The following is a 21,747-nucleotide window of genomic DNA, read 5'->3' as shown; positions in this document are numbered from 1 at the left end:
TATGATCCCATCCATTTATCGGATGAGGTTTTGTTATCGTCCTATTAGCCTAGTACTACTGTTTTTTTCAACCGGACTTATAGTCTTACAAATATTAAAATATATAGAACAATTCTCTCGGCAAGAGAGATGAGATGATGGGACATAATGGGCTGGTTGCAGGCCTAAGTGTTACCATAGCATGTCGCCATGTCCTATCATGTCTCTCTTTTTGTTTTTTAATAATAGAAGTATAAGTTCCAACCTCTGTATTAACAAAATGTTAAAATGTTTACGATACATACAACTATTCTTTAAACATATGTACTTAAATTTATATTAAGAGGACTTGAATTTGTATAGTCTAGATATGCATTTATACCTTTAACCGAGCTAAGCTTAGTTCCTACGTTTCTCATTTTGTACCATCAAAGCTAACTCCATTCGCTAAAAATAAAAAGATAGCTCCAGAATGCCAAACGAAAAATGTAGCTTGAACCTTGAAGCAGGGGTCTGATAGAGGCTCATCTGTGCTAAGATTCGTAAAATCCAGTCTTAGGTTGCAAGTGCATATAGAACGTTAAAATGAGAGAGTTACTAATTTTCAAGCGATTGAAAACAACTTACGCCAAGGTTCTAGGATGACAATTGAAAAGGAAGTTGCTTTAAAACGTTTGAAAAATAGTTATATCCACTTAAAACAACCGTGCAACACACTTTCATGTAGAATAAAGCTATGGCACCGATCGCTAGTCGCCTAGCCCAACTAATATTGTCACCGCTTGTCCATTGCTAAGTTTTGTCCTGTTACCGAAAATAAGTATACCCCTTGGTCTATACTTACATCACGAGTAGTTTTAGTGTCACACTGAACTAACTTCGGCATGTCGTGTGCAGAGACTGAAGGCGCGGAGAGACTGAAGGCAACACCTACTTCCCTCTCCTCAGAACCCCAGCTCTGCACCCAGTATCTTGGACAAAGTTACTGTGCTTCTCTTCTTCTCAACCCGATTTTCTAGTGTTTAATTTACTGTTATTCGACGACACCGCATCCTTGTAAGAAACTGTCTGACACGTTCAAGTGGCCGAGCCACAGCTGCCGCAGCTCCGGGAACGCGACCTCCAGCCACGGCTTCCGCGGCCCGCTGAAATGCAGAACGGTGGAGAACTGCACCAGTTCGGCGTCCGGCATGCGCCAGCCGAGGCCCGGCAGATGCCACAGCGGGTCGACCGCCTGCACCCGGCCGTCGAACGCTATCAGAGACGGCGGCAGCGAGGCCATCTGCCACAGCCTGAAGCCCGATTCCCGGTTCTGCACATGACGCAACGGAATCTCAGTATGACTAAGAACTGCTTGCTCAATGTTCAGGGTTTCGGGACAAGAACTTGCCTTTTGTAGCCAGAACTGGTACGTCTTGGTAACATTTGTTCTTCGCCATGCATCGAGGTCGACGATGTTGACGCCCCAAGACCACGCGCACTGCGAACTGCGGAGGCCTAGTGATGATACTGCAGGGTCAGAGAAATTCAGGTGATCGCCAAAGGTCTTGTCGATGCAGGTGCCACCGCCGTCTGCGTCGTGAAGGTGTGCGCCGACCGCGCCGATGATGTTCCCGTCGAGGTTCAGCTCCCACAGCCCGGCCAAGTCCTTGCGCACCACGACGTCGTCGTCGAGGAGCATGACCCTCCCAAGCTCAGGGAAGAACTGCTCAAGCAAACGCGGCAGATGATCAGATGCCAAATGTAGCACACAACATATGCCATCACTTCATTCATCAAAGGTGACTATGCCTCCTTCGATTTACCTCTGGGAGATGGATCTTGAGATAGTTCAGAAGCGAAAACGTGCTTGGCTTCGAGGCCTCTAGCCTTCTGTTCTCCCTCTCAGCTGATCCATCACACTGGTGAAAATCCAGCGAGCTCTTCTGAACCTCCTCGATCGTCCTCATAACAGAGGCGATGACATCGCCGTCACGCCAGTCAAACTGGTGAAGGCCCTTGACCTCGACGACCGCGGGCGAAACCGGGTGCAGGGCGAACCACGAGTGCATGGGGACGTAGCTCTTCTTGTCGGTGACGACGTGGAACACCAGCCTGGTCGGGTCGGCGGAGCTCCCGACGGTGGAAGCCACCGCCACGGCGGCTGCGAGCACGTTGTCGGTCACGAGGGCGACGTGGAGGTACGAGGCGTCGGTCAGGCGAGGGGCGTGCTCCGGCAGCGGCACGGGGGAGCGCGCCGCGGAGTTCACCGCGAACTCCTCGGCCAACCGCAGGGTGAGGCAGTGCATGCTCTTGGGGATGCCCAGCGAAGCCAGGTGCCGGTTGAACAGAGCCCGGATCCTTGATGACTTTACCTTCCGGTCCATCTTCAACAGCTGTGGGGAAAATAATTGTCCCCAAGAGTACAGTTCTTGTAAATACATAATCTCTGGAATGAAAGAAGTCGTGGAAATTTCACAAGAAACAGTTCATTTTGCACTAGTATAAAAAAAAATTCCCGAATCTCTTTAACAAGGGCCGTGGCCTGCCAAATTGTTTGCCCCAGGCTGATCCCCAGAAGTACTGATCTTAAAATCCGTTTGGCACTACTTCAGATCCAAGATATATATTATCTAGAGTTTGTATAATAAAACAGTTTAAACATTTATTTTTTATCTAAATTAAAAACTAAATCACTCAACCAAATATCCACGATCCATCTAGTTTCATATCTAAATTTCTTTAAACTGAATATGATAAGTTCAAAAAATCAAAAATCTAGATCCCTATCAAGCGCCCTTGATTTCCCCCGAAGGTACTGATCTTACCAGCTGATTCTAGGGCTCAAACCCATACGGCCCCAGGCTGGCATGTCCGAATAGTTACCGGTTTGCATGTTTGACAATTCCAAAGCATGATCATGATAAGTAATGTACACGTACGCCATACGTTAGCCTATAGAATGCGCGAAAAGGCAGACCATATGATGCGGTCTTTTGCCGTGGAAAGCTGAAAGCACTAACTTGATCTAAAGGTAGTGCTAACATGCAAGCACGATGCCAGCTTATCAAAACTTCAGTAAGGATTAGTAAACGCCATAACAGAGAATGCGCCGGAACATGATTTGATAAGTTTACGGTACATACCATGGCCGTTATCTTGATCACGACGGCCTCCATGTCAAGCCGATCGTAGGACGCCGTCATGGCGCTCATCTCCGCCATGAGGCCGTCCAAGGAATCCGGTGCTGCGTCCACCACCACGGGATCCAACAGGGTGGCTTCCCTGTGGCTCCTCTTCCATTCGGTCATAAATTCCTGATCGTTCCACGGACCATGCTAACAAACGTTAACAATAGTCTTTGCTTATAGTTGAGGACCAGGCATAGTACATGAGCATCCCTCAGTGTACTACAGTACATGTCCAGTAGCACAAAATAACCGTCTCAACCAATGATCAAGTATTACGTAGGTTTTTTTTTCACATGAAAGCAGACATTATTCAGCACGATATAGATCGCGAGAAACCACACTGGGGATGCATGGATGCACCACTCACGGGCCACAAGTCCACGACCGCTCGAAAAATCCACGTAGCTCCAAACGCAAGGCCCCATCATCCGAGCTGGATCGCAAGGAAATCCTATCGAACAGGACACTAGGGCAAGGGTCCGGTTTCCGTAGCGGCTGGCAACACAATGTCCCAAAGCCGCCACCAACTCGTAGGACCCGCACGGAATAATATCACACGAACCTAGCTACAAGCGGTAGTCCCAATCCATAGAGATCGTAGTACCCCTGGTCCAATTAGGCAGTTTTTTTGGGCATGACTTGACTAAAGAAATACTAATAATTCACGACCGTTTTACACGGAGCTTATCAAAGGGAAGAACAGTACTGTGCATTTAGCTTTGTGTGAGCCCTGCTTTTGCACTGGATTCTACGCATCTGAATTCAATTGGACTTGGACTGGAAATGGAACGGGTGGCGACTGCAAAAGTAAAAAAAAAAAAGGATGACACAGGATGCAGCATTGGCCATTGCCCATTGGGTAGTACTGCTAGCAACTCGAACTCGGTTAGTGCGTCGACAACCGCCAAGCCCTGTGACTGCAACTCTGCAACTTCACCGCAAGTACGACGACTGGGCCAGACCGAACGGCCGACACGACCTACCTGTCAGTAAGACAGCGCGGGCGGCCACGTGGTCGGAGCCCTCCAGAACCCCGTGACGTGTTGGCCACCCGGTCCTAACATTCCATTCCCGTGAATGGCGCTTACTGCCAAGTGAGTGCCCACGAGCCGAACCGCATAAAAATCGCGCAACCGCGTGAGGAGCTGCGTGCGGCGTCGCCCATTCCGCGCCGCGGCGGGGGACGTAAAAAATGTCAAAAACTCCGACGCCTAACACGATTTGGCTCGCACCGAACTAACGCGAGCCTAACACACGACAAGCCAGTCAGGACCCAGGGCAGCGAGCTCGAACTCACCTCCATCGCGTCGCCGCCGCCGTAGAGCCAGTCCCCCAGCCCCGCTCGCCAGTCCAGGCATCCTGAAACATGAATCCCGCATCGAGGTTGCGCATGGAAATGGAGTAACGAGCAGTGCGCGCGCGCGCGTGTGTGCACGGTAGCTACTGTGAGGTGGCGGTCCACTAGTACTTACCTGTCGAGGAAGGGCAAAGGGAGGCGCCGGCCTCGATGGCGAGGAGGGCGGCACGGAAGAGGAGCACCCCGGCGAGGAGCCCCGTGACGACAACCGAGCGGCACCCGCGCCGCGCCGCTTGCTGCTGCTGCTGCTGAGGCGGCGGCGCCTTGGGCTTCATCACGTCGTCAGCGGCCGCCGTGATGTACACCCTCATTGCCAGCCACTTAACAACTCGCTCTTAACGAGGCTGCCTCCTGCCGGCTCTCCGCTGCTCATGAAAACCTACTAAGCTGTCTATCTAGGCCCAAGCGCCTGGTTGAGCAACGAAGCTCATTTATGTTGGGGGATGCAGTGTGGGAATAGCAAGCTACCACGCCGCGTGGGTGGGAACTGTGAAGTGGGAACGCGGGGAGACGGAGAACAAAGTGGTGCGAGGAGTTGTAAGAATCAGCTGCGAGTGGGGGAGCGGGGAGGTGGCGAAAGAGAGTGGCGAAACGAAACGAAGCGAAGGCCGGCGAGCGGCGCACTGTTGGCGAAAATGGAATTCTGCAGAGCGGGGGCGGGGCGGGGCGAATGGGCGATGGGGTTGCCGGATTTGACCCCCGGAAAGCGACCTGCTCGATTTTTTTTTGGCTTGCGCGCGGGGGCCCTGAGCTAGACCACCGACAGAACCCTACGGTGACATGCAGGCTTCCATGAGCCGAGACCGCCTCGCGGGGCCCGGCCGATGCCTACCGCTTATCCGCTGGTGCAGTGCCGCGTCTCGCTCTCACGAGATCGTTAGGTTTAGCGCTCGCATTATGTGACTTGTCCGGCTCAACGTACGAAATCTCCATGTGACGGTGTGTGGGCTTGTTTCAACGCCGCATGGAGGTGGCCAGTCGATCGAAGTTGATGACGATGCTAATGGCACTAGTACTCGTGAAGAGAATGGGCAGAGCTATTCACAGCTCCGGATCGGAGATGCACTTCTGCCAGTATCAAACCCATACGGCATTGATTCAGTGCTTCTCACCATTCACGGCATGACCGAGTATTAAGAGTGTGGTTGGTTATCTGTATATATAGATTTTGATCTAATAGATATGAATAATTTTAAGAAAAAATATATTTAGTTATCCGTATATACTATTTCAGTCTAATCTAATATATGCAAATGTACGATAATCTGATCCGAGAGAAAAGTTCCGCAGCTTGGTCTGATGGATGTAGGCTTATGCATCTGTTTATGTAAACATGTCTATTTATTAGTGTCACAAAATCATATTCATACGAGCAATCAATTACAGTCTTAACTTTTACATCTGCTCATGCTCCCTCAAATTCAGTCACAAAATAGAAACTCAGTTTAATCTATCCAGACAGATACAACTAACCAAATACTTTTCTTTTTAATGAATATGATTCTACTCAGCTTGCTTCCCCTCAACTTGTATATACGATCCATAAAGACAAGATCTCATATGGACAACCAATCATATATTAAATGAACAACCGAGAGACATGACGCTAGCCTCGTAAACTATAAACACTATTACTAGAAAAACAGTGAAAAATGGTGCGACACAGAACACACAGACAACAAGGAACATTTCTACTGCACACACCTACTATCACCATTCGTATATATTCGCACTTAAATCTTCAAGTAAACCAAAGAAAGTGTTAAAAAGGGTAAATTTATAAATGTACATATCAGTACAGACATATTTTGGTGAGATACAGTAGCATTATGGTTTAATTAGCCACACTTTCTCGCTTTTTAAATAGTGCAGCTATATTTTGGTGGAATATGGTAACATTATGGTTTAATCAGCCATACTTCTCGACTTTTTTGTATGGTGTTTTCTAGCTTTTTTAATGGTGGGTAAATATTCTGATTAGTTATATATTTATTTTGGTGGGATGGCTTTTTACAGTTTATTCGACAGAGCCTGTGCAGTTGGTGACGAGCATGCCCATGGCCGGTGGCGGCACACCCGTCCTGGCGAAAGAGCGGGGGAGGAACATCACGCGCGCCTCACAGTGACAGGCGGTCCGTGAACCAGACGCGGAAGGCGGGGAGGTACATGAGCGCGGTGACCACATGGAAGACATGGCGTGAGGGCTCGGCGGCTGCGCGCGGCCGAGCCCACCACGACGGAGATGACAAGCACCTTGTCGGAGAAGATGGCATAGTGGTAGAGCGATTGGTCGGTGAACTGCGGTGGCGGGATGGATGGAAGCGTTGGTGAGGCGGGCCTCCAGGAGGCGCATGACTAGGCAGTGGAGGGGCTTGGGCGTGGACACACGGCGATGCGGGAGTTGAGGACTCCCGCGGCGGGCGCGGAGGAGCTGCTGGCTGACGGCAAAGACGATGTCGGAGAGTTGAACATTCCTCGACAGCCGTGTCCCACATTTCGGAGCTACACAAGACATTTCGAACCTCAAAACTGACGAACAGCTCAAATAATAGGTGTGTGAATATCACGGCGTGGTCTTGCATTTTCCCACACAGACAGCAGGGTCGACTCACCGGGCAGCAACAACTTATTTTTGCCCCGGTAGTGGCAGTAAACACGAACATTGTGCTGTCTGTGCAGTCGTGGTACGTGCGAGATAATCCAGGCCATCTGCTGGACCTTGGACTTGTTGACTTTCTCGCGTCCTTGTTGGTCAGGACTGGCCCCTGCACTCCTGCAGATATAGGATCTCGTCGTCTCACGTTACTGCTGCTCTTGACCTTCGCTTCTGCCTGGTTTCGGATCGAGTATTTTACCGGGGACCAGAGCATGCTGCTAATCTGCAATGCTGCCAATGCATATATATGCTTTTACTGAGCCCCGCCGAGGCACTGATATTACCGGATAATGATGACGACCTCAGGACGTCACCGGAGCAAGGGGCCAGTCAAGCATGTATGGACACCTATTTGCGGGACCAACGATGTTTGAGCTGGCTAATTACTTGACGCAGGATTAGTAGCTTTTTTCTGAGCAGAGTGCGTCCGGAAAAAAAGAACAGAGGCCAGCACTCAACGTTCGTCCGAGCTCCTCAGGGCCGTACCTAGAATTTGGGGGCCCTGTGCAAAATTTAGAATAAGGCCCTACATCTGTTGATCAAAATATATTTTTATACCATAATTTAACACATATTTTGTCGTGATACTAAGAGTTACATATTTTTTAAAAATAATTTTGAAACTTAAAATCGGTACATTTACCTTTACTTGAAATAGCTTTAGTGATGTGACATATCCAGATAAACCAATCTCCATGAATTTTTTTTAAGTAAATATGTGTTTATTTCATAGATCTAACTATAAGAATTTTTAGAGTTAATATCACTGACTTCCAGAATTCATGGAGCTAAAGCTAGTGATAGATTACGGGTGTATGAGTGAGTCATTATGTTCTTTGTTTTAAGAATTTTTTTTGTTAGAGTTCTAATTTAAACCCACAGTTACTTAAAAAAAGTCACTTTGTTTTAGCCTATACAAACTAAGACTTTACACGAATTTAGGAGTTAGAGTTATACTAAATAGGTCTTGTGTGCCGTAGTAGTAGTAGAGCCTAAGAATCCCAATGCACAGAGATCCTGATTACTGAGACAATACAATAAAACAAACGATGGAAGAAATTTTGTGTGCTTCAGCTCACAAACATACACAAAATAATTAAGGGGATGGTTCGATATACTGACACCAATGGACTATTTTGAGACATAGTATCTTAACAGACGACTTTAAAGAGTCAGTGTTAATTTGAAGGGAGATTAGAACGGAAGTTAATTAACATGAGAGCAGATTGGATATTATTAGGGTCGGTGCTTGTGCATCAGCTAATGGGAAATGCAGATAGTGGAACAGGAGAGGGTATGTATTACCTAAGAGCACTTGCATAATCTACCAGCTCCACAAACCTGGTTTCCATTCCATGGTCCATAAAAAAGGGTGGTGACAGTGCATGAAATAGAGATGGAGTACAACGAAAGAAAAGCCGTCTGACGTTTTAATGCAAGGCAATTTGTCAGAATCATAGTACAGTACCCTTTCTATAATGCAATGAACAATTGCTTGCGAACAAATTACTGGACTGATTTGCCGATTAATTACATGCACTTTGTTGATGATCACGCATACAAAGTGTGAAGCCATGCAACTGATCAGTCGTTAAGCTGTATCTGAATGCACAGTTTTTTTTATAATAAAAATTTTATTAACTCTTATCGTCGCATCAAGATGATACAACCATAAAAGATCGTGCTCCTACATAACTAAAATGTACATAACCAAAAGAGAAAATATATATAAAAAAGACTCGGAAAGGTGAAACAATACTACAAAGTGGGTCTAAGAAGTTCAATCTGCTATGTGTAGTCTAGACACCCACCAAAAACGGGTAAATAGCTCATAACCGTATGCTCCAAGTGCGCACACACTGTAGTCACCGAAAGCATCACTCCGATCGCTACAAAATAGACCACATATGGAGCCACCGCGTATAAGAAAAGATAACCCGCAAATAAGAGGAACATTATTTTTTTTATGACAATATCATTTCTGCATAGTTAGATAGACCAACAAAAGACGACAACAACCGTTATTAGATCGGCTTTCTATTATTTACTTAGATCATAGAATCAATTAACAAACATATTAGTTGTGCTATATGGTGGGTAAATATTGGATGCCACTTGGACTATGAACCATACTGATCGGGCAAAATAACAATAAAAAAAGAGGTTCTTAATCGTCTCCTTATGGTGACAAAAACAACACTTTTATTTACCTTACCATTGTCTTTTAGAAAGCTTATTCTATGTTAAAAGAACTCCTTTGAGTAAGTACTAAAGAAAAACTTTAATTTTTAAGGGACCTTCAATTTTCATAGTTGCCTATTTCTATTTGGCATATTGTGATAAATTAGTGCGCGATATAAGGAACTTACACATATTTTTCCATCTTATGAGTGATTCCACTGGTACTCGTCACGCCCTTGTGTTAAGAAAATATAGTTAAAGGGTTGAGTAAGCTTGTTCCAAGCGTGCATCTTTGGGCCAATGAGGCTCCTCCGGAAGGATATTTCAAGTGGGTTTGAGCATAGCATGATTGCATACGTATCCTCCTTATTTCACACAATATTATATAGGCTAGGCTACTGCTCCCTGAGTGGAGCATTTCCTAGCCATTGATCCTTCCAAAATCTAATTTGGGAACCATCTTTAATGACGAAGGAATCAAATTGGAATAGATATGCTTGACCTTCATCAACCCAACCCAAAAATAGGAGTCACCTAGTTTCCAAGTAACTTGTGACAAAGATTTGGATCCAAGGTATTTGTTCCTTAATAATTCTTGCCAATTCCTTTCTCTAATTTCTAAGTTATAAAGCCATTTACAAAGCATGGACAAGTTATGTGCATCGAGATCCCTGATCTCTAAACCATCCTGATCTTTGCATCAGCACATGACACTCTACTTCGCTAGATGGTACTTTTTCTTATCACTATCGTCTTGTCAGAAGAATTTGGAACGGTGATAGTCAATTCGCTTTAGCACCCCTACGGGATAAGGAAGAAGGACATCATGTAAGTAGGCAGGCTGCTGAGAACTGAATTGAAGAAAACGAGGTGTCCACCAGTGGACAGGTATTTGGTCAACCGGCAGCTCAGTGTTTTCTTGATCCGGTCCACAACACCTGACCAATCCGAGTTCTTTAGCTTATGGTAGTGAATAGAAATTTCCAGGTAGCGCAAGGGTAACTCCCCCATAGCGCACCTGAAAAACTCAGTATATCGGTTCACATTTTCCTAGGCTTGGCCGAAACAGAATAATTTGCTTTTGTGGAAATTAATTTTTAGGCTAGAAAGCTGCTCGAAAGCATAGAACAAGGTTTTCAAGTTCCTAGCTTTTTCCAAGTCATGGTTCAAGAAAAGAACGGTGTTATCAGCATATTGTAGGATAGATAAGTCATTATCCACAAGGTGTGGTAGTGCACCGTCAATTTGCCTTTCCCTTTTGGCTCTTCCGATAAGAAGTTCCAACATATCAACAACTATGTTAAACCGTATCAAAGAAAGTTGGGCTACTTGTCATAGACCTTTTTTTTGTCTGGAAAAATTTATCGATGTCGTCATTGACCTTCACTGCTACATTGCCTCCCAACACGAAAGATTGTATCCAAGAGCACCATTTAGATGAGAAACCTTTCATTCGGAGTGATTGTAGTAAGAAATACCACTTGACTTTATCGTAAGCTTTTTCGAAGTCTAATTTTAACAAGACTCCACTCATCTTTTTACGACGCAATTCATGGATAGTCTCATATAGGATTATGACCCCTTCAAGGATGTTTCTACCTTGCGTAAACACCGTCTGAGAAGGTTGGATTATCCTATCCACTACCCCGTTTATACGGTTGGTTACTACCTTTGTAAAAATCTTGAAGCTGTCGTTTAGCTGGCAAATGAGCCTATATTGCTGGATACGAGCATCATCTTTGATTTTGGGTAGCAGAGTGAGTATCCCAAAGTTAAGACTATGGACCGACAGTATTCCATCATGTAAATCCTAAAATAGCATCGTCATGTCATTTTTTTATGACATCCTAGAATTTCTGGTAAAACTCTATCGGGAATCCGTCCAGCCCAGGTGCTTTATTGTGTTCCACCTGAAATACTACAGCCTGTACTTCCTTTTCTGTGAAAAGAGCCGTTAGAATTTTGTTTTCAAGGCCTGAAATATGAGGGATATCATCTAGTTGCGATTCAATCAAGGAGAAGTGGTTTATCCTCGGGTGGACTAAAAAGATTTTTATAGAACTTTGTAATGTATTACTTTATTTATGATTCACCTTTAATTTTAACTTCCTTCTGATTGAAGAAAAAGATATGACTTTTCCTATGCTTACCATTTGCAATCATGTGAAAATATTTCGTATTGTTATCACCATGTAAGATATGGTTTACATTAGCCCTTTGATACCACTTTAGCTCCTTTTCACATAGGAGCTTGACTAGGTTATCATTAGTCTAATTTTTTAAGTTTATCTCCGAATCTGATAAACCCTTCGATTCAAAAATCCGGTCGAGGTTATCTATGATCTCTAGGAGTTTTTTCTTTTTTTTATACGTTCTGTAGTGTTTGATGCCTAGCCTCTGAGATGACGTCTCAGAGAACTAAATTTTTTTTTGTCCATTTTTGCATAGAGTTCTGACCTGCCATCGAATTGCTCCAAATTTCTTTTACCCATTCGGTAAAGCACTCGCGTTATAGCCATCCCAATTCGAATTTGAAGTGTTTGTACTCCCCCTAACGATTAGGTTAATAATGTCAATAAGAATAGAAATGTGGTCGGATACCTTAGTCCATTCGAGAGCTCGAGCTGTTACCAAAGTGTATCTCTCTTTCCACTCTGTAGACATAAGCACGCCGGTCGAGTTTTTCAAAAGTAAGGATTTATTGGTTGTTTGCCCATATAAATTACCAACCAGATAGCTTAATTTTCTTTAAATCCAAACTGTCAATTACCGCGTTGAACAACTTCCACATGTCTGAATGCACAGTTGCCGTCCCATGTCTGAATCTGAACTCTAGACTTGAGATGTGAAAAGAAAAACTTTTGTAAAGCTATCGTGCATCCATTATATCTAGATACGCAACAGAAAAAATCTACGGAATCGCAAACGCGAAGTCGCACATGCTTCGAAGCAGCTTTCACACATTAGTCGCAGGTGATACGGCAGCTGCCCAATAGCTTTCGCACAGGGGGATGAATCAAAGTTAGCTTTTGTTGATGTCAGGTCAAGTGAATCACCGCACATATACATACGTATCGATTTGCACTAAGGATGGTAGCGCTCACCTTTGGTGATGTTGATCTACACGATCATCTGCAGAGTGCAGACTGCAATAATGAATTTTTCTGCCTGGTCAACTCCTGAAGTCGCGTGACCTGCTCTACTGGGAATGCGGGTTCCGTCAACTAAAGAGGTTATTGTCAGGGTAAGTGAATGGCTGAAGGGATCTTTTTTCCTTCTCTTTTGTTGGATGTTGCTAGATAAAGGTGTAGTCCACTCTTCAGGAAACAGGGGGAAAGCGTGACATTGCATGGTGCGGCAACAGCACCAGCCGCCCAAAAGCCATTGTTTGCACCTTGTCCTTTCAGGAGTTCATGCACGAAATTAGGGACTACGCAAAGGGCACGGCTAATCGATGCCTGTATTGAGGTAGTGACACCTTTAATACCAGGAACACCATCTTTGTCTACTGAGGGCACGGTTTACTTTGATGCCTGTGCGTTGATCAGTGGATGTAATGGGTTTGACTAGTTTCTTCTTCTTTTTCTTTTGCGACTACGGGTTCGACTAGTTTCTAGCACATCCCCCATCGCACAAACAAAGAAAAACGAGAAGCAGAAGAAAATGTAAAGCGAGTGGTACGGGCACAGACGCACAGTGAAGTGAAAAGCGATCTGCAATGTAACGGGCCGAATAGAGCGGAAATCCAACGGAACCCAAGGAAACGATTGGGCTTGGCCTCCCAGCCTCTGTGGCTCAGTTTGAAAAGGAAACAGACCGTAAGGCCTAATAAGATTAATTCGACCATAGAATTTTGGTATTTTTTATTTTTATATTTTAAAAATAAAAAATTACAAAACTAGACGTCTATTTGAGATTTTTTGCAAAAATAGGATGCATATGTCGCCCTTACAACATGTGATAGGTTTTAAAAAATAAACATATCGCCCTTCTAACATGCTACATTTTAAAAAATAAAAAAACACTATGTTCCATTGTTCTCAAAATTCAAAATAATATCAAAATGGTCATTATTTTTTTCAAAAAAGTATGTTGTAGAGGATACAATGATCTAGCTGTCAAAAAAATTTCGGCCAAAAATATGATCTGTATAATAAGAAAAAAAGATAAATTTTAATAAAAATATTCCTATGTGAAAATTCTTGAGAGCTAGATTATAGCATTCTCTATACCACCAATATTTTTTTCAAAAATTTTCATGACCATTTTGATATTATTTTGAATTTTAAGAATAATAAAAACATATTGTTTTTGTAATATGTTACCCGTTGAAAGAGTGACATGTTTATTTTTCAATCAAAGACAACATTCTGTGCTTCCAATTTCCTCTATGTTGCTTCGCTTCCATCTCCGGCACATATTCTCGATGCCTCCTCTACTCCAGGTCGTGAATCTAAACAAACAGGAATATATCATGAAGGGACAATGGTCCTTCAGGGAAAACAGATTACAGTATCAGTGTTTTATTATATATCTGCATTATGATCTTCCATTTCTCACCCGCACAATAAAAACATGAAATAGCTGAGGCAGAGCATACTTGCCACCCCTTTTCGATGTTTAGATCAAGTTATACTGCCTCATACATGCACATGATATTCCTAAATGGTGATCTATGAAAAATCCATACCACTTTTGGAGAAGAAAAGAAAACATAACCCATGCCATATAATATGAATAGAGAGTCTGTGCACATGCGAGCACTTCAATGTGACAATAAATAATAACTAGTTACCATATTCGGGTGTTCTATTGTGTTTCGTAATTCTCGTGCATATTTTTATCTCTGAAAGAGGACCCCTATGAAAAATAAAACTATTTGCTGGCATTCCATAACCAAGAATGTCTATCTTTAAGAATAAGTTGTCTAGAGTGATGCGAGTTCTATAAATCCAAACAAGCCAGCAGAAGTTGTAACACCTTACTTTCCTGAATTTTACAACTTTTTTTAAAAATTCAATATTAGTGAGTAGCTTCACAAGTTGACGTATTTTCAGAGTTCAAGACGGTCTCAAATACAAATCTTGACCATATCAAAGTTGTAGGTCTTGTCTAGAGCTTCAATTTGGATCTATGGAAGTTCCCATTTGGATATTGAAGCTGGGAGTTATGGTCTCCAAAATCAATGCTACGTAGACAAGTTCGGTTTCAAACATTTTATCTTGTGACACATTTTTGAAAATCAAGATAACATTTTTAGAAGTTTGAATGAATACCAAAATTGTAGATCTTTTCTAGTACTATAAGATAGAGTCTGATAACATCCTATTTAGATGTCATATGGTGGAGATATCGTACTCAGAAGACAACGTTGTAACCAAGCGAAGCGCAGCCGAAACCAAACCTAGGCCTGGGCATCGCCCAGCTTGGATCGCACCTCGGCCTGCCAGCCTAATGCCCCTAGCCCTATAAAAGGGACCAACACACCCTCTCCTACCCCTTCCCATTCCTCCAAACCCTAGCCACCACTACTGCCCTGTCGCGTCGCCCATGGAGGAGCTGCCCCGTTGCCACGCCACCATCAACAATGTCTCCACCCTACAGCGTGTCATCAAGACCGTCGAGGAACCTCTCCACACCCGTGCCTCGCTGGACTGTGCCACCGTGATGTCGATGCCTCATGCCACCGTCGTCGATGCCGTCGTCATCTCCGTGAATCCTCCTTCCCCGATCGATGCAGCAAGGTGAGGACCTCTAACCAGCCCCTTCCCCTCTTCTTTTCCCTTGTATGGACGCCATTTGTGAGCCCCTAACTGAACCTCCAGCCCCAGCCAAAGCCTGATATACGCCACCACAGTTGTCATCATCACGGAAAGTCACGCCATCACGGATGACATCGGCGTTCCCCGGCCATCCAGAGGTCGGATCATCGTACCTTTTGTGCAGAACGTGCCCTAGGATGTTCCCCTAGACCTCACCAATTAGATCAGCTATCAGAGCACCGATGCCAATGGTATCACGATCGTCGTGCCCGCTGCCCCAGTCTGGACAAGTTCTGAGGGTGCAGCGCAGGTTCAAATCATGTTCTTGGTGAACTGGCACTCCAATCCATGAGTCCTTTGGCCGAGACACACCTCTAATAGTTCTGTACATCCTCCCAAATCGGTTTGTCCAAAGCTGCAACAGAGCCCCTGTTCTCGACATCGCAATGTTTGTTGCCTAGTGCCTACACATGTCCAGTGCACCAGGAACGTCAACCACGTTCCTTGTGGACTGGAGTTCCAATCACTGATCCCTTCCACTGACATGTGCCCCTAGTTATCCTCAACAATCCTTAGAAGAAGTTCGGCAAGAAGAGCATCGACACCAACGATTTTGTGGTCGTTGCGCCGCTGACTCCATGTCTGGGCGTGTTCGGCGTGTGCACCCAAAATACATATGTGTTCCCCATCAATCAAGTAGTTGTCTCGATGCGCTGACCACCTCGCAGCATGTCCCATCAAGCCTTCTACATGACCCTGGGACCACTTCTCTGTTAGTTCAGTGACACGACCGGGACACGGCTGCTAACCGCAGCATGCCACACCATCACTCATCTCATTTGCATTGATTGATCTTCCTCTCAGGGGATGATCTGCCCAATTCTATGCCATAGCATCGTGTTCCCAGGAATTATGAATGTTTCTATTTAGACGTTTTTGTCAAATTTCATAACCAATCTTCGGGACACGTGCATCTTCATCACTACATCTGGACGCGACCATGATTGAACCTGAGAGCAGTCATCACTACTTTGCCACTACCTCAGAGGATCCCTTCCAAAACCAACCATACCACTGAGTTAGACTTACCACGTTCTACTCCATGCTTCCCTCATTTCACTAAAACGTCACTGAAGCCCAGCATCGATATCAGTGGACGCGCATCTGATCGCTATCTCCAACAAAACCCGAGCTGCCGCCGTCGCTACGTAGAGTCACCGACTATATACTTAAGTCAACAACGCAACCTGTAGCCCTTTGATCCATCATGGGCGATCGAGACTAGACATCAGCGTACCCCTTCTTTAATCCAAGTCGGTGTTTGCATGGCATTCCAAGTCAGCGCCACATCATCATCCTTAGCCTAGTATGTGAAGTCTAGTCAGCCCTAAACTTCTTAAACCTTGCATGATGATGTTCTCAATCCCAACATAATGATTGCACAATAAAGCCTTTTTCCCATAGAAAGATAATTCTAGTAAACCAGTCTTTCCTTGTCAGCCTAATCTATTTTTCGAAAGCCCGTTCTCCTTCATCCTAATTCTGATTTAGATAATTCTTGCATCTAGATTCTTCTAAAATCATAACCTATCAAACCATAGTGTTTTTAAAGTGTTTTGTTAATGTTTGGTACGTTATTCTTAGTGCTGTTTGTTGGTAGTTCCTGCAATATCGATAATGTTCTAGAACAATTCAAGAGACTTCAAGACCTAGATTTCGACAACACTAAGCAGCACATTGGAAGAAGGCAAGTGTCATTAAACATTTTGCGCCATCGTCAAACCATCCGGTGAGTATAACTGCATCAGTCACCCCATTTTGCAACCTCTCTGGAACAATTGCTCCGGTGAACTCTCCGGCAAGCACATCTTCAATCACCGGATAATCCTACGTGTATATCTTCACCAGACAAGCTTTGCAACCTTTCTGAAAAAATTAGCCCGACGTGTATTGCTAACCATCGCCGGACCATCCGGTGTTGCAATGGATTTTCTCTTCTAAGTCAAAAACTTCCAGCGTGAAATCTTCCTAAGCGCCAGACCATCCAGCGTGTACAAATTTTGCAGCGCCGGATCATCCGGTGAGGAAATTTTTCCTGGACTCAGAGACAAAAATGCCAACTCCGTTTTCTCTGCAACTTTGATTAGTGATGATCATAATTCCAATACACAAACATGCTCGTGCAATCCCAAAATTATCAACCTTGTTAATCATTCATCACATATAAATCAAGGTACATTTCAACTTGGTTTATCAATTTCCCCCTTGATAAGTGCATTGATAACTCTCAAAGCGCAAAGATTTTGGTTTGAAAAATTCAACAAGAGAAACTCATACAAATTACCAAAAACTCAAGAAGGAGCAAAATAAGAGCAAAAAAGTCGCTTGGCATAAGAGAAATTGCATAAGCCTGAAGAGAAGCAAGAACAAGCCAAAAAACGAAAATTTCCCTTTGATAAATGCACAATTTTCATTATGCAAGATTCTTCTTTGTGATTTATTGTATATTTTCTCCCCCTTTGGTAATGCAAAATATCAATGACAAAACATCTTACAATGCATGAATATGCAATCCTAATGAGCTTTCACAACTATACCACAAAGCATTTGCAAATGCTAGAAACGTCAAAAGGGCTATGGAGAGTAGAATGAGGAACTCACAATCGCACAAAGGCTCAAAAAGATACAATATCATATTAGCATGAAGCTTTACAAGCTAAACATGAAGACTTATTAGCGCATTTAAGTTCACATAGCCGAATCATGGTAAAAATGACCACCACATAAGCATTCACTCGTGCTGAGGTAATAAAAGCATTAAGAACTAGAAAACTGCAATCTTGAACTATGAAAATAAGTATTCATGACAGCAGGTTTTGCAAACGCTCACATATAAAACTAAGACTTAGTTAGATCAAGTGATTAAAAATGTAACATTTAATCACATTTTTTTGTAATTCATTTTATCCTCAAGTTGTCTCTTATCCAAGTGAAGTGCCACACAACTAGGTACGATAAATACCTCGAGGCATCAAGACAACCATATTGGATCATATTTTAGCATAAGAAACTTGATTGTTCAATTGGCAAAAATTATCAAGAATTCACGATATCAAGTCGAGTAGTGTCTTTGCGACACAAGGAACATATGTTCACCAAAGTTTTATCACAAGCTAAACATTTGACAAAGGTAGAAAATATAGTGCAATGTTCCAAAATTCACTGTCTTGAACCAAGAAGTCTAGAGTAAGATATTCATCAAATTAGTCTTAACATAAGCATTGACTAAGCCAAAGCAATTACGAATATGATGATCAAGAATGTAGCATTTCATAGTCTACATGTTTCATAAATTTGCCAAATATCATCTTTAGGAAAGCTAGCTTGCTTGAAATGTTTTATGTCAAAACATCAAGAGGAGCCTAAGATCAAAAGATTGCTCTACACAACTACTCAACTTAGTCCAAATTCAAGACTAGCAATTAAAAATGCTAAAGACATACAGGTTAAATCTCAACTATTATGATTATCTTACAATATGGGATGCAATACAAATGCAACAACACTAAGATAGAGTATGTACAAAGATAACTCCTCTCACACAATGCCAAAGGGATGACACACACTAAGCTCTCTCCTCAGAAAAACAAACTTGGATGCGTCTAGAGGTTTGGTAAAGATGTCGACAAGCTGGTATTGGGTGTCTATATATCTCAATTCAATGCCTCCCTTCTTATTGTGATCTCACAAAAAGTGGAATATCATATCTATGTGTTTAATTTTAGAGTGTTGGACTGGGTTACTGACTCAACTTATGGCACTAGTGTTGTCACACAAAAGCGGCGGCAACATATTCAACTTCAGTAGTTGACTGTGCAACACTAGACTGCTTGCGAGAAGACCAACAAACAAGAGATATACCCAAAAAATGATAAGTTCTGGAGGTACTCTTCCTATAATTCTACAACCAGAAAAGTCAACATCTAAAAAACCTCAAAGGAAAAGTGAAGAAGATGTAGAAAACTAAATACCATACTCAAGGGTGTGTTTAAGATACCTCAAGATCCGCTTCATCGCTTGGCGGTGAGAGGTCTTTGGTGATGCTTGGAAGCGAGCACACAAGCAAACAACAAAGTGGATGTCAGGTCTTATCGCCGTCATGTACAGGAGGGAGCCACTCATGCTCATGTACTCCCTCTTGTCTATAGCCTCAACATCTTCATCCGGATCAAGTGCGGTTGAGGTAGCTATTGGTGTCACCAAGGGCTTTGCATTGCTCATGTCAAACTTCTTCAGCAGATCTTTGGTGTACTTCATTCGGTAAACGAATATACTTTGTTTGTATTGCTTGATTTGAAGCTCAATGAAGAAGTTAAGCTCGTACATCATCGACATCTCAAATTACCTACTTATAGTTTCCGCAAACTTGGCCACAAGAGCATGAGAAGAGTACAAATAAATGATATCATCCACGTATATCTGAACAAGTAGGAAATCATTACCATGCTTGAAGGTAAACAAAGTTTTATCCACCGACCCTGGTTAAGCCCATACAAAGGCTTCTGAAACTTGCATACTCTATGTGGGTATTTAGGATGCTAAAAATCAGGGAGTTAATTGACATATATCTCTTCTTCTATAAACCCATTTAGGAAAGCACTCTTGACATACATTTGATACAACTTAAAACTCTAAGATGCTAAAAATGTAAGGAGGATCCTAATGACTTCTAATCTAGCTACTAGTGCAAATGTCTCTCAAAGTCTATCCCTTCTATTTGAGTGTAACCCTAGGCTACAAGTCAAACTTTGTTTCTAACTACAAACCCATCCTCCCATTGCTTATTTTTTTAAACTCATTTGGTGCCTATGGTATGGATATTTAGACGTGGCTCTACAAGGACCCAAACTTAATTTCTCTCAAAGTTCTAGTTTTTCATGCATGACATTGACCCAATTTGAATTAGAAAGAGAGTGTCAAACATCATGCTCTCCAAAGAACCAACAAATGCAGAATCAGTGAAATAAGCACATTGAGTGGACCTCGTTAACCTTTCACTAAGGTCCTCGATCATCAGCTGTAGGGGGTGTCTCCGCTGAATGTGTTGAGGAGCCTCGCGTTGTAAGATGATCTCCCACAAACGTTGCTGGTGCAAGCTTGAAAGCAGCTGAAGTGGAAGTAGTGGCTGCATGACCCTCTACCGTTATAGAAGAACCTGGAGCCAGCTCTGAAACAGGTGTGATAGCAGGAAGTAGTGGATCATCCTCATCATCACTGAGAGCTGGAAGGTCAGCATCTACGAAAATGCTTTCACTCATCTCTTGATCATCTGCACACTCAAGAATAGGGCTATCACATGGGGTTGATTCATTAAAGGTGACATCATAGGACTCTATGATGGTGTTAGTGTCAAGATTATAAACCCTGTAAGAATGACCATGAAGAGAATAACTTAAGAAAATCTCATCGGAAAAACGCGACTCAAACTTGTCAAGATTTTCACACTTTAGGATGAAGCAATGACATCCAAATATTCTTAAGTGAGAAACCTTCGGCTTTCTCCCAAAGAGCAACTCTAAGAAGTTACATTTAAAATCGAGCGCAAGAAAATTCGATTGGAGATATAGCAAGCTATGCTGATAGTCTCTACCCAAAACTTTCTAGGAGTCCTATACTCATCAAGCATCATTCTAGCCATCTCACCAAAGTTTGATTCTTCCTTTCAATCATGTCATTCTACTGAGGAACACGTGGCGTAGAAAATTGATGCTCAATGCCATGTTCAAGACAGAAAATATCAAAGAGGGTTGCTTTAAATGCACCAGGAAGTTCCTTGAATAATCTCAAAGCTAAGCTCCGAAAGTGTGAGAACACTTCATCCATGCTCACAAAAAAGAAGACCCAAGAGTAGCAAAAGTAGTCATCAATAATGATAAGTACATACTACTTTCCACCCGCCGAACAAACCCGAGAAGGACCAACAATGTTCATATGAAGAAGTTCTTCCGGTCATTCAGTCATCACCAGATTGACTGGTGGATGAGAGGTGACAATCATCTTACCATACCGACAAGGAGTACAAACAAGGTTCTTCAAAAACTTGAGCTTGGACAATCTTCAGATCAACCATAGGGCACTTAACTCAAAACTCATGTGCCCTAGCCTCCTATGCCACATCCAAAACTCAGAAGAAGGTTAGAACCATCAAGAAGAACATAAAAATCAGGAAAATCGGCTCCAAAACACTCCCAACTCGAGAAATCCGACAAACCAAAGCGCTTGAGAAATCAAGAACTCGAGAAGTGTCACGTTTGAAATGCACTTCCAAGTCCTTATTCAGTAGCTGAGATACAAAAAGCAAATTGTATCCCTAGTGCTCCACCAAAGCCACATCTTTGAGAGTGAAACTCTCACTAAACTTTACCATACCTTTGGTCTTTACTATTCCTTTTTTTGTCATCGTTGAATGTGATGTACTCGTGTCGCATGCCCGGTCATATGGCGCAAACAACCGGAGTCGATGAGCTACTTGTTCTCCAAGCCTCCACCTGCCAGCATCATGTATCTCCTTTCTCACAGATGCAGGTGAAACGGTTTAGCTGCATATCCTTAGAACTCTCGGCACTCTCCGATCTAGACTCT

At 43.3% G+C, this 21,747-nt stretch overlaps 1 protein-coding gene across 2 annotated transcripts; it reads right to left on the bottom strand.

Moving 5' to 3' along the window:
* Window positions 1-627: 627 nt before the first annotated feature.
* LOC133919673 (probable galacturonosyltransferase 15) lies at window positions 628-5,264 on the bottom strand. Of its 2 annotated transcripts, XM_062364149.1 has the most exons (6): window positions 4,622-5,263; window positions 4,447-4,508; window positions 3,105-3,275; window positions 1,785-2,354; window positions 1,370-1,684; window positions 628-1,291 (listed from the first exon to the last, which is right to left on the bottom strand). In XM_062364149.1, the coding sequence occupies exons 1-6, from the start codon at window positions 4,815-4,817 to the stop codon at window positions 1,013-1,015; spliced, it is 1,593 nt and encodes a 530-aa protein (XP_062220133.1). In that variant the 5' UTR covers window positions 4,818-5,263; the 3' UTR covers window positions 628-1,012. The 2 variants fall into 2 exon arrangements, with proteins under 2 accessions (XP_062220133.1, XP_062220124.1); XM_062364140.1 differs by having other exon boundaries at window positions 628-1,684; window positions 4,622-5,264.
* Window positions 5,265-21,747: the final 16,483 nt, after the last annotated feature.

This window comes from Phragmites australis, chromosome 1 (assembly GCF_958298935.1).
Source record: "Phragmites australis chromosome 1, lpPhrAust1.1, whole genome shotgun sequence".
NCBI classification, from domain to species: Eukaryota; Viridiplantae; Streptophyta; class Magnoliopsida; order Poales; family Poaceae; genus Phragmites; species Phragmites australis.
The sequence above is the reverse complement of the archived record's forward strand: the minus strand, read 5'-3'. Positions and strand labels throughout refer to the sequence as shown.